Here is a 14,550-nt window from a genome sequence, read left to right on the forward strand (position 1 = left end):
TAAAGACGAGGAGATTATACAGAAACCATTGTTCATTTTCTGTTAGTCGATTCTAAATACTCTGTAATGCTGTCATTCTCTTAAATGGTTTTACATTGTTTTGATATACTTAATGCTACAGTATACGAAGTTGTACTCAAGGACTTCAAGGAAAGAGTCAATATGGTAACTACTTTTGGGTCGGAATTATCTGGTGGTGAAACACTATTCTGCTTAAATGGTTATGTTTTAATCTGCGCTGTTTCGCTGTTATGCCCTCTTTTATCTCAATCTCCACTCCATTATTTACTTTTTTATTTTTATCCGTTTAATTAAAGGGGAAAAAATAGCAGGATATATTATAGTAACCCACTTTGACTTTCTATTATCTCGATTGGAAGCCCTGTATTACTCTCACCATCTTGTTTTTGTCTGATGTTCCCCTATTCTGTTTTGCTGGATAGTATCAGGTTCGAAAGTTTAGGCATCAGATGTGAAGATAATGAGATTCATTATAACGCCCATTCTCGTTGACTTTTATCTACTTTTGAAGACCTACAATGTCTCCAATGTTTTGGTTTTGTCGGTTTTGTTCCTTACTGTTTTGTTCAATTGTATTATAACTAATGATATAGGCGATTCTACTAGAGATAGCGGGAGGCATTATGGTAACCATTGTTGATCACCTTGTATTATGTTTGTACATTATCTATTATGTCCACCCTTTTGACTTGACCAATTCTGTTCTGTTATGTCACATTTGGTTTTACTGTCTTCCAAAAAAGCAATAAGAATTGTGGGAGCAATGAAACCCAAAATGTGTAATAGTCATTGTACAAAAGAGAGGAAAAGAAAGTGCTCTAAACTATATAACTGCATGTATATTTAAGTGTATAAGATAGAAAATGATATCACTGAGTTTTATTGGATCATTGAACAGAACTGTTTGCAGTATCATTGTTGGAATGTCCACTCTACAAGCTTTAATTTTGTGACTTGAACAATTAATTCTAAGATGGCAATATGTAATCCATTAACTAGTGATTTCCTACTGTTCATTTTTTTTCCTCTGTAAATCTGTATAACTTGTACCCTTTCACTGTTTTTTTTCTTCTTTTCTCCTTAAATAAAATTTAAAAAAAAAAAAAGAAATATGTAATCAACTACAACTGGTATCCGTTAAACTATCCTCTTTCTATACCCTTTCCGAGGCGTTAGTAATCAATATTATACAGTACTCTGCTTAATGGAATTGACTTTTTTAACTTCCACATGACAATGCACTATTTGTCTTTCTGTGTCTGACTTATTTTACTTAACATAATATCTCCCAGACTCATTCATGTTGCCACAGGTATTAGGCTTTCATTTTTTATGGATAATATGCCATTATACAGACATGGAAAGATTGAAAACCACAGTGAATGTTTTAATTTTAAAAATTTATTACAGTTGGGCTGGGGATTTAGCTCAGCAGCATAAGTGCCTGCCTTTCAAGCAGGCAGTCGTGAGTTCGATCCCCGGTACCGATAAAAAGGAAAAAGACAAAAAAAAAAAAATTTATTACAGTAAAACACACATTGCCATTAATTCCCTCAAAATACTCGCTTTCACTTTGAACACACTTATCCCATTGTTCCGTTTTTATTTGTTTTTTGGGGGACAGGGTCTCTATGTAGTTCAGACTGACTGAACTCACTGTGTAGCTCAGGCTGGCCTGGAACTCATGGAAATCCTCCTGCTTCAGCCTCCTGAATGCTGGGATTATAAGAATAAGCCACCACACCCAGCTATCCCATTGTTCTTGCTGTATTCTGAAACCCTTCTACAAGTCTTTTTGTGTCTTTATATGATATGATCAAAAATACAGAAATGCCGCTGCCAGGTGTTGTATAGAAACCTTATGGTGTATGTCCTCATGCACTTATTCACCAGATCTGACACTGTAACTTCTTACTGTTCCCCAAAGTCAAACAACCATAAAAGATAAACAGTTTGAATTGATTCAGGGCATTGAGGAAGGTTGAAGAGCAACCACAGATGCAGAAGACTTCAGAAATGCTTCAGAAAGTGGCAAGAGGCGGGAGGATCACCGGAAGTTCCAGGTCAGCTTGGGCTACATAGTGACCAGGCCAGCCTGAAATACATAGTGAGACCCTGACTCCAAATAAAAACAAGCAAAACCCCCAAACCCCAAGTAAACCAAAAGAAAGTGGCAAGAAAATAGGATAGGTGTCTTCAAAATAAGGGAGAATGCTTTCAGGAGAGTTAATGGCAACATGTGTTTTACTGTAGTTTTTAAAATTTAAACATTCACCATATTTTTCTGTGGTACCCCATATACCACACTTTGTTTATCCATCCAGTAATAGTGGTAGATGCGGAGTACAGTAGAAGAAGAGGAAGCAAAAGGGGTTAAGATGTGATATGTGTATTTACCAATTCTCTATGATAAGTATATTATATATTTCAAATATATACTAATTAAAAAGGAACAAAAAAAGAAAAGGAGAAATATCTTCTGGTGTGTGGAGTGTTCTATAGATGTTTATTAGACTTAGCTGTAGTGTTTAAAACTTTACTTTTCCTGTTGATCTTTCTACCTTGTTATTCTGCCCATTATTGGGAGTAGGGTATTAATATCTCCACCTTTTGCTTACAATTAAAGCCTAAAAAAGAACTAAACTGAAAGACAAGCAAATCCAGACTTTTCTGCAAAAATGAAGATTCATGAGTTAAATTGTTGGAAAAAATAAGTGCTAATCATCTAGAAAGTTCATAGCAATTTTTAAGTAAGTGTATTATCTACATATTGCTATGTGACAAATTGGTCCAAGCTTATTGTCTTTAAATAGCGTTTATGTAATAGCTCCTTGAGTCAGGAATCTAGGCACTGTTTACAGGGGTTGTGTACGTCAGGCTTTCTCATAAACTGGAATGAAGTTTTCAGCTGAGACAATAAAGAGCTACCTCTAGAATTACACATTTGTTGACAGAACTAAATACTATGTGGGCCACTTTGAGATAATAGCTTGCTTAATCAGAGCAGTAGAGATTGATTGTGAACAAGAAAAAGCATCACACTAGTCGCAAGACATTGGAAATGACATTATGTCATTTGGCCATATTCTGTGGGTTAAAAGTAAGGAACTTCAGCAGCCCAGTCGGGACTACTCCTGTCTCTAAGGAACTATTCTTGTTTTACATTCCTATTCCCCATTCCTTTTCCCAATAAATTTGCCTACTCTTAAAAAAAGTACAGTCTAACATTCAAGGAGAAAGGACGCACAGGATACAGGAGATAGTGATCAATTATTGGGAGCCTCTCAGAAACTGCTTGTTCTCAGATAGTTTTTATCTGCAATTCTGTATAAAGAGTATAAAGAAAAAGTGTATCAGAAGATACTCATGTCCCAGGGAGCTGGCTCAGTGGCATAAGCACCTGTCCTGCAGGTGGTCGTGAGTTCAATCCCCAGTACAAAAAAAAAAAAAGATACTCATCTTTTGCTACTTAAGTATTTGTTAGCTAGTGAAATATATTAATACTTTGTGATAACTAAAGTAAAAAAGATTTTTTTTTTTTTTAAATAGACTCTTCCCAGTCTGGACAAGTTTCATTTTTAACTTGACCATATGTAACTTTATGAGTATTCAGCCATTTATTTATACGTTACATAGTGATAGATACAGCTTCTTTATTTGGACTACTTGGACTTGGTAATTTGTTCAAGAACATTGAAATGGTTTAATGATATTTGGAGTCTCACTGAAGCTTATTGTTCTAGTAGACTCTGTTCTCAGGATTCAGAATGTTTTGTTATTTCTTACATACTCTATATAGAAAATATATTTTGATGATCACCTTTGAAAAGAGAAGATTTCTCAGCTATTTTAAAGGGGAAGATGTTATTTTGTTTGTTTGTTTGTTTTGAAACAGGGTCTTGCTGTGTAGTTCAGGCTAGTTTTGAACTTGGAATGGCAAACAAGAAACACTGAAATGACGCCCAGGATTTAGAGGCAAATTTATTTTAAATAAATTTGCACAGGCACTGATAGGGACTCAATTGTCCCTCAAAATGTCAGACCCTGAAGACCTAGGGAGAGAAGTTTTTATGAGGTTACAAAGAGAAAGTACAGAGGTAGAGTACTTGGCTGTCTTTGATTGATTTTTACAATATGCATCACAGTGATCAGCCATTTCTAGGAGACAGAAACAACAGGAACTGCACCTGAAGTATACCAGAATGTTGCTACAGACTCACTAACTATAGCCCAGGCTGGCCTCAAACTCGGTGATCTTCCTGCTTCACCTTCCCTAGTGCTGGGATTATACGTGTGTGCTGCCATACCAAGCTAAAAATTTGATTCCTGAGGGTTAGGGTAAGGGTTGAAAAGTGGTTATAGTTTAGTAACTGTTTTCCTTCCCAAGAGGCAGAACAGTTTTGATGTCTGAAGAGAGGCAGTGTGGAAGAGTCTTCATCTACTTTTCATTAATTGAACTATCTTGAACAAATCACTTATGCCTCTCTGAGACTGTGGTATCTGTAAAGATAGCACTTTATAAGTATTTTATATGTTAGCCTATTCTCTCGTCAATCCTGTGCAGTATCCCATTCTTGGTCGACTTCATAGAGTTGTTTGAAGACCAGTAGAATGCTTGTGTAGTATATTAGGGCACTGGAATTGTAAATGGTATTTATGAAACTGGCAAGTGTGGGGCTGGGGATTTAGCTCAGCGGCATAAGCATCTGCCTTGCAAGCAGGCGGTCGTGAGTTCGATCCCCGGTACCGATAAAAAGAAAGAAAAAGGGGGAAAAAAAAAAAAAAACCTGGCAAGTGAATATATGAGGAAAAAAGTTATGGCAGCATTTTAGAAAAAGTTTAGAATTGAATCGATAATTTACCAGTTTTGTAACTTATGTGTATACAAATACTATAGTATTTGTTAATATGCATTGTTATATAGCATTACATGCAAAAACTTAACCTTAGAAAATGATCAGTGATACTTTATGGTGACTACTCCAAAACAATCTTAGTGTATAGTCATCATTGGTGGAGATATTCTGGGCTTTTTGCCATTGGAGTATGTATGCATATATGTATGTATGTATGTATGTACATATGTATGTGTAAATTTGTATGCATTGTTACTGATTGCAGGGCAATTCATGATGTTAAAGCCACAGACCTGGGATTAGGTAAAGTAAGATTTAAGGCAGAAGTAGATTTTGATGGCCGAGTTGTTACAAGATCATATTTGGAGAAACAAGATTTTGACCAGATGCTACAAGTAAGTTTATATGTTTATCTTTTTCCTATGTAGCTGATGGCAGGAAAAAAAAAAAAAACTTTAAAAAAATAAATTAAAACTTTTTTTAAAGTAACTTCAGCTATTAATTTCTTAGGTTCTAAAATTTGACAGATTTTATTTTCTGTAGAGTGGATTGGAGGAGATAGCAAAAGAGCAAACTTAGTAAGGTGTTAGGGCTTGTTATGTGACAGGCATTTTATTTATTTTATCTGACCTATTCTCAACAACCCAGTGAGGTAAAATAACATTTTCATTTTAACATACAGGCAAATTAAGACACAGAGAGGTTATGTAACTTGCCCAACATTTTATTTACACATCTGTGAATTTTGATATCTGATTCCAGAATCTGTGACAGCAGTTTCGCAGCTGGCCATGGTGCCACATATGTATGATACAGATATTCCTCATTTAATAACTTAACTGTTTAATTTATTCGTACTTAGGACCAAGATGCACTGTTCAGACTTACAACCTTTTTTTTTTTAATAGTTCTATACATCTTGTTTATAGAGCCTCAATGGGTTTTTTTTTGTACAGTACACCTTGTTTGTACAGTACTGTAGTTTTTTTCTTATTATACAGCACAGTATTTATAGTTTTATGCAGTCATCAAGTTAGAGTTTCCTTTAACCATTTCTTTGTTCTGAATATTATAATGTATATATTATATACAGTTCCTCATTTAGCGACCAGTTTATTAACACCCTAGTTTTGGGATAGGAACTCTCATTAAGTAAGGAATGTCTGTATCAGCACTGTAGAAGGCTGAACCAGGAGGATTGTAAATTCATATCCAGCCTGGGTAACTTAGTGGTTTGGCAAGATCTGAGCTCAAAATGAAAAAATGACTCAGATGTAATTTGTGAAAGCTGTGGATTCAATCTCCAGTGTCACAAAAGAAAACAGAAATTTTAAAAAGAATATGGCAGTTGCCTCCATGTCATTCAGTTTCACCTTCCATGATTTTAGTAAATCAGTCAACCTCAGTTCAAAATTAATAAATGGAAAATTCCAGAGATAATTTGTAAACTTTAAATTACAATTCTGAATAGTCTGATGAAATCTTGTGCCATTTTCCCCAGGACATGAGGTATCCTACTGTCCTGCATATTCTGTACATGTTGTATATGCTGTCTACACTTTGGCCATTGAGAGAGAGTCAGAGACCACACTCATAGAACTATTGCAGTACATAGCTATAATTGTTTTATTATTATTGTTTATTCTCTTACTGTGGCTAATTTATGCCTTACTGTCATAGGCATAGGAAAAAACATAGAATGTATAGGGTTCTTTACTATCTGGTTTTTGGCACTCATGGAGGTCTTGTAATGTATCTCCACAAAGAAGAGAAGACTGCTGTAGTTTGAAAGAGAATTTGCAGAACATAATGAGCAGCACAGATATGGCCACTTGCCTTTATCAGATCTATCTCAACATTATATTTTCAATATCAGTTGAATATCCCTTATATGAAATGCTTGAGGGCCAGAAATGTTTCATGCTTCCTATTGCACATGGGCAGGTGTTTCTTCAGGATAGTAGATAGCTAGATTTAAAATAGGTAACAGCCATCAAGAATACATTCTTACCTGTAGCTTCCATGGATACTATCAAATTGTTCTCCAAAGTGTTGATTCAACTTCTGCCCTCAGTGTATCAAAGTTTTTGTTGCTTCATATTCTTACTAGATTATACTGATAGTTTTGAAATTTTTCTCAATACTGTAGGTATGAAGTAATATCTCATAATTTATATTGCTTGGAGTAGTGAGGTTAATAAACCTTGAAATTCATTGACTATTACACTTTCCTCTACATTGTTTCTTATTTTGTTTTTAGTTAATTTGTATTATTCTGGCAGATATTTTGGTAAATATTTTATTTCCAATATGCTGGATACTAAGACTGTTTCAGTCTTATAAGTATAATATCTTTCTGCAGTTTGTTGTGTAGAAAATTTAACATGGTTTTTAATTTTAATGTTAAATTGTACTCTTCCTTAATACTTTTTATTTTGTGCAAAGAAAATCCTTACTTTACCCATTATCACAAAAAAATTCAGTTTTTTTCTAAAGGTTTTATTATTTTTTTAACTCCCAGTCTTTAATCTAATTGGGATTATTTATTTAATTGACTAAAATGGAGGTTTAGTATTTTTTCCTTACAGGAAAATAATTGTCCCAATACTACCTGAATACTCTACCACTGATTTTATAGTTCTGCCTCTGTGTAGTATTACTGAATTTTGCTGAATTGAATTTTTTTGGAAATCCATTGCCTGTGACCTAAATTTTTTTTCATTAAACTTTGTGGGGTTCATTATTAAGTTTTAAAATTTATTAGTGTACCACTATGACTTTTGAAATGCTTAGTTTTCCCGCTTCTCTTCTTTATAGGAAATTCAAGAAGTGAAATCTCCTGAAGAACTAGAAACATTTATGCTTAAACATGGAGAAAATATTATCGACACTTTAGGAGCGGAAGTAGATAGGCTTGAGGAGGAACTGAAGGTAAGATACCTTCATAAAAATGACACGGTGTTAGTGACAGCTGTTTTTCTGGTATTTGCTCTGCACCAGACACTATGCGAAGTGTATCCTCTACATACTCAACACTGTCAGTGACTGTATAACTGGTAAATGCATGCGAGGCAGAATCCAATGAAGTTCCAAATGTGAAACATTGGTGCTGTCCTCCTCTTAGAGTTATGGATAGCATTACTCTCCTGACATTGATGCATGCCAGTTGTCTTAAGTATTGTTAACCAGAGAAGCCTATTTGAGATTTGATGTCCCAAGATCTCACTGACTGTAAAAAGCTGACCATTTGTCTCTAGCTCCTGATGTAAAACAGATGCTATGTGACCTGAAGTCCCCATTGTAAGTCTTGTTAGACTATGTGGTAGCTAACACTCGCAGCTAAGCAAAGGCATTCTTAGGACATTTTCAAGAGTCTAAAACTGAGGGCAAAGCCTAGACCTTTTCTGGGATAAGATTAATTATCTATTATGTTATTACATTGAAATCCATTAGTCTGCTTTTGTACTCTTAATGAGTCTTTCACCTGTGCATGATTCGATAACATCATAAATTGGTATTTTGGAAAATATTGACTCACTGAATTATGCACATCTTTTAAGTAGTGTTCTGATAAAAAAGCAATTTATTCAGCTCATAACAAAAGCAATCAGAGGGGTACTTTCTTTGTGCCATCATATGTCAGTATGAAGCAGGGATGTTATACCCATGTTCAGTGTGTCATGGTATCCTACAAAATGTATTCAGGGGTTGAGGTTTAACAAAATTGATACCTGTTACTATTTCATAAAGGATATTTTAAAGTAAAACTGGTTTTTAACAGTTGAGTATGTGTCAGTAAAGGAACACAGTGACCACTAGTACAGGTTGGTTCCATTTGCTTAATTGCGCTGAGCTGCCAGCATGGCTTTTAGGCCATCATAGGAAATTCCATAGTGGCAAAAGCAAATAGCATCTTAGTTATTCCTTATTTACTATGAAAATAGCTGTGATTTTAGAGTCCCCCTTCAAAAGTTTCAGGATGTCCACAGTCCTTGAACCATGAGAAACTACTGTTTTATATAGAATGTGAGTTGGTTATTCTTCAGTAGGGTAACACAGAAAAAAAGGAATTTTATTCTATTTGATTTTAATTTTGCTAAGGAAAATGAACTAAATGTGCATACTTTAATAGAAACAGGAAGTCAGAAGTCAAAATAATTGATCATTCTCAACTGTATTTTCCCATATCACAGAGAAGTTATTTTTATTTAATTAACTTTGTAGTTCAGATACTATTAAATCATTAATAGTGTTTTCAATTTATAAAAATTTTTCAAAGTGGGAAGCTAAGTTTAACCAACATAAGCAAGGGGAAACATCTTCAGCTAAGGTAATCAAGCACGATTAATCTTAAAGGAAAGTTATTCCTAGTTGAAGTATCAAAAGGAAATACATTGAATATAATTCTTTCTAATCGTGAAAATAAGCTGATTTTCTTTTGAACACTGAAATTTTGTGCACTAGCTATTCCCTCATTTAATGACTCATGGTTGCTTTCTAAATGGTGTTATTGAAAAATGTAGTAATTAGCATTGAAAGACTTTCTGTCCATGAGGAGGGGACAGTGAAGTTCCATGTGTGACTTTCCTTTATAAACCTAATTCTATACCACTACAGCCATTAGACATTTCTGTTCAGTTATACTGTTGCATATTATATGATATTTTTGATTTAAGATTCTAGAATTTGCATAGTTCTGTGTAAGGATACTAAAAAATAATAGGCTAATTCATAAATTCTGATACTATAAAATGGGAGTTGCAAAATTATAAAATATCTTACTATTTTGAAGATATTTAAACCATTAACTTTTTTATTCTACCTCTTCACTTGTTCCCCTTCCATTCCCCTATTTTCTCCCACCTCCCATGAAGCTTTTTATATTTGAGATGAAATATTTTTACTGGAAATTACTTCAGTGGGAGGCTGCCATCACACTAGCAAATTTCCTACATTCTGCCCATTATTTTATCTTTGCTGCTTTAGTGCATCCACCTCATAGCATTTTCTTGAGTCTTCAGCACTGCAAAATAAATCATATGATTTGATTTTTTGTATCTGCATGAGTGTTGGAATAAAACCTATCTGCGGGCTTAAAATAGTGCAGTTTGCATTAAGTAGTGCATGAGACATAGTAAATGTGAAAGTATGTGCTAAATAAGTAAAAATTATAAGTTAGTACAAGTTACTCATTTTTCAGTTTTGCATATCAAATGCCAGTGTCTGTTATGTCCATAGTATCTTGTTAAAGCAGTAAACATTACATTTTAAGAAATTTAAATCCTATTTCTTTTATTTATTCCACAAATGTGTGTGTGCTTTGTACTATGCATATATGTATTCTATAAACTTAATTAGTTGGGAAGGTTGGAAAACTTGATTTTAAAAATATGGTAAATTAGCTTTGTAAGTCGAGATGTTTTTAGAGTACACATGTATTATACAGTGTTTAGAGTACACATTTACTATACAATGCCAGATTTCTTGTGAACAGCTAACTAGGCAAGAGTTTTATTTCTGTCTAGAGATTTTTCCTCCCATATTGAATTTAAGGAGTTAGACAAGGAATAGTTTCAGATACACTTGTGAACAATAGTGTGCTTGGAGTCCCTGGCCACTCACACTCAGATCCTAAAGAAAAGGACCCCTCGGCACACACCAGCAGCACTGCCTATAAAAAGTCTGTGTCCACTCAAAGAATGCCATAGTTCAACAAAATTGCAATATTATACTAGATTTTTGTTTTTAGAACTGAATCCCTGTAATATAAATAATAAGCACATGGTCCTGGGATATTATTTTTAAGCTAAGAGTTATTAATCCTGATTAATTTCTGGATTAATTACAACAGCTTTTCTCCCTTACTTTAGATTAAACACTAAAAGTTTTTTAATGTAAGTCTTATTAGACTGTGTGGTAAAACTAAAACTAAAAGTTTTTTAATCTTTTAGCAACTCATGCAAAAATATATAGTGAAATAACTTTAATACTTATAAGAAGTATTACTGGCTTCATTATGTCTATTCCCTAATTCTGCCTCTCATAAATGTTTTTAATATTTTTAGCATTTTTAAAATTTCATGCCATATTTTATATAACTTATATTGCTTCTCCTGGTTTAACGTTGTTTATTTTCCTGCACTGCTCTATATCGCCATTCTCACAGTATTTTTTTAATTCCCCCCAAATTGAGTTAAATGTTTTTCTTTTGTATATTCATAGGAAAGAAAAACCTAAAACCTTTCCTTTGCTCTGTAGCAGCAGAATACTGTAATTGCTGGCTTACTTACCTGCGTCTCTTCCTCACTTACTGCAGGTATCGTGAAGGAAGATCCTGTTTGTTGCTGCTGAGTTGAAGTTCCTTAAACTAGCATTTAAGATTTTTAACAGCCTGATTTGGGCCTGCTTTCTAGCCTCGTTGTTAAGCCTGCCCTTTTTGTGGCTTCTGTGCTGACTATACATACCTCAGAGCCAGTAACTGCTTTTTTGGGCTGTCTTTGTGCATCCTGTTTTTTCTGACTTAAGCATCCTTCTTTATCTATCTAGAAGACTTACCATGTTGAAATCTAGCCTAGATACACCATCTGTAATAAAGGAGTAGAAAACTCCCAAGATTTTCTTTGCTATAAATAATGTGATTTTTCTTTCCAGAAACGAAATCCTGAAGTTCGGCATGTAGATTTGGAGATACTCTAAACTTGATGGAGTGAATCATCTTGGTGGGGCCTTGGAAACAAGCTTGTTGAGTCTCTGTACAAAGCAAGCTTCCTTCTTTCCAACCCGAAGGAGCCAGCACCGTTCGGAAGCCATTTCTTCCAATTGGAGCTAATGTTTTATATAAAGAGCAATTGAACAGGCCACAGAATCAATCCCTTCTAATCATGTTTTTATGCTTTAATAGGGATCATTTTGCATACTTAAATTGTTTATAATTTCTTGTTGTAGCCTGTCATTATGTATTGTACATTGCAATCATGTTTTCTTTGCATTGGTAAATGGTATCCATGGGATTATAACATTCAGTTTTGTTTCTACTAAAGACTTTATTCCATCGATGTCTGTCAGGCTTGAATATTCTGGCTGAATGTTGGTGTGTGGTTTTTAAATGGTTACTCTGTTTCAAAGTTTGTCTTTCTTGATATAATTGGAAATATTCTGCATACTTCGTGATTTTAACCTGAGCATTGAGAGTTACATTCTCTTAACTTTGTCATCCACAAATGTTCATTCCAGAAATAACTTTGTTTTCAAATTGAAGATCTTCCAGAACTCTTCTTTAGACCATAGTTATTATTTTCTAAAATTTGTTTCTCTTTCACTTTTTCTTTGTTTCAGTTTTTCTGATATTAGGAGATAAATAATCCTGGACATTTACATGGGCCAGTATGATGATTCTTTTTTTTTCATTTTTCCTTACCTCCTTTCCATTGGTTCATCCGTCCATCTGTCTGTCCATCCATCCATCCTTCCTTCATTGCTCCTTCCTTCCTTCTTTCTTTCTCTTTTTCTTCCTTCTTTCTTTAAACTGGCTTTAGTGCCATAATGTCTCCTGGGAGTTAATGCATCTACAAGCATTTTAATATTCTGTAAAATGAACTAGAAATATTTATAACTTTACAGACAGGACAGCATTTTATTTTTAATTTATTTAAAAGGCACTAATGTAAATGTGAACTGTGGGAATTTTTTTTGCTTTAAGAGGGAAAAGTAAATCTCTTACACTGAAACTTGTGTGACAACTTTGTATAATATAGTCAATAGTGTTTCTAGGAGTTTCTTGCAGTTACAAATGGGCATTTAGCATAACATATTGTTATAACATATGTAAATGAATAACTTTCTGATGACTATGGAATAGCAAGATGCAAAAACATGATTCATGAAGTATCTGAAAATTCAGCGAAAAGGAAGAGTTTTCTGTAGGACACAACTCTGCTTTATGTCTAGGTAGCAGTGCGCACTGTTTGTGTAAGAGTGTGGCTGCTGTTCTGTTTGCTGGGTGAGTGCTTGATTTATGGACCTAACTATTTATGCAGTCAGTGTCTTAAAACTTACTGAGGTGGAAGTAAGTTTTATAATAGATTGTCATGAATTAGATTGTCATTTTGGAAACACAATAAATCTTTGATTAAAGGATTTGTTCTGGGTAATTTTTGATCCAGTAATGTCATTTGCTGGAAAATTATAAGAATGTATATTGTACTTTTTAAAAAAACTATTAGAGAGCATCTCACATATTGTACATTTAAATGAAATAACATTCTGGTTTTATTTTTATGATATAAAACTATTGGACTGGGGATGTACTTTAGTGGTAGAGCACTTAGCATGTGATATATATATAGTGAGTTCCTCATCTTTTTTAAACCTTTGTTTTTTACATGTTATAATTTACTCCATACATACTTCTTTCTCCTTCTCCTTTCCCATCTGCCATTTGTTATTCTGTGTCAGCATTACAAGTTTTCCCAACTTTCTCCTAGAAGATGAAAATAGTCTGAAAGATTTTTTGTAAGCAAGTCAAGAATAGCTACTTGTTTTTAAAAAGATACTCAAAGTTGGTGTTTAAAAGTTATTCCAAATGGGGCTGGGGATTTAGCTCAGCGGCATAAGCACCTGCCTTGCAAGCAGGCAGTCTTGAGTTCGATCCCTGGTACTGATAAAAAGGAAAAAGACAAAAAAAAAAAGTTATTCCAAATGCTGTATATTTTAGGAGTCCCTAAAAAAAGCCAGTTCCTAATATTTCTTTGTATTTTCTTACTTGATTTAGGTTAAATTCATACCATTCTTAATAGAAAACTTATATTGCTGTCTTTTCATTCTAATTCTTTTCTGCAGTGATATTTTAAATGTTGTTTATATAAGTGTGACACAAAAAAGGGCAACATACCTAGAATTAGTATTACTAGTATTAGTATTATCATTTTTGGTACCAGGAATTGATCTCAGGACAGTGGACTTACCCAGCAGGCAGTATGCTACTGAACTATGTGCCTGGCCATAGGCATTTGAACATTTTTATAGATTTGTGTTTTGTTTCCCCTTGTAACTAGAGTCAAGTTTGAATGTTAAACCAAGGAGTTTGGGTCTCATTAAAACTAGATAATATCTAGTTTTCCATTTTGTGTTTTTGTTCTTTCTAATGTTTCTTAGTTTAGGTTTTGCTTTGTGGGATACATAGTATTTGAGTATTCAAGCCTATGATTGCAGTATTGTGAAGAAAAATACCTTTTGTTGGAGAATAATCACAAAAGTAGTGTTGAACAAAAAGGAGGACCAGGCAAAGGTCTATGACCCCTACTTTCCCCAATCTAGAATCTGGGGACCAGTCAAAAGTGTGGTAATCCTGTTGGGTTGAGAGCAGATTGCTAGTGAACCATGAGTATAATGTGGCACATCGTTATACTATGGCAGTGAGAGGGTAAGTGTTTTTAAATGGGACATCTTGATGACCAACAGCATCCAGATTGTAAGAGGTAGGTTTCTGAATAGGAATGTGTGAGTTATAACTAGACTGAAAATTTTTCAAAATTTTCTGAATTAATCCTTGTACCCCTCCCGTCAACACATACACATACTCAGCTCAAACCACCCAGAGTAATAATGCATAAGACTTGAGTTTTTGGTGTAAAATTTACAGTGTTACCTTAATTATCTCAATTTGAGTAATGCT

The 14,550-nt window shown here is 34.1% G+C and overlaps 1 protein-coding gene across 1 annotated transcript in view; it reads left to right on the plus strand.

The window, feature by feature from the left end:
* Slc30a9 (solute carrier family 30 member 9) overlaps positions 1-13,013 on the plus strand; it is an 83,590-nt gene extending 70,577 nt beyond the window's left edge. Inside the window, exons 16-18 of the mRNA XM_063240564.1 lie at positions 5,143-5,272; positions 7,695-7,808; positions 11,529-13,013. Coding sequence (XP_063096634.1) covers positions 5,143-5,272; positions 7,695-7,808; positions 11,529-11,573 — 289 coding nt within the window. The 3' untranslated portion in view covers positions 11,574-13,013. The remainder of the gene's footprint in view (positions 1-5,142; positions 5,273-7,694; positions 7,809-11,528) is intronic.
* The last annotated feature ends 1,537 nt before the right edge of the window (positions 13,014-14,550 follow it).

This window comes from Cavia porcellus, unplaced genomic scaffold (assembly GCF_034190915.1).
Source record: "Cavia porcellus strain 051 isolate PalLab524CR breed Dunkin Hartley unplaced genomic scaffold, mCavPor4.1 scaffold_30, whole genome shotgun sequence".
Classification (NCBI taxonomy): domain Eukaryota; kingdom Metazoa; phylum Chordata; class Mammalia; order Rodentia; family Caviidae; genus Cavia; species Cavia porcellus.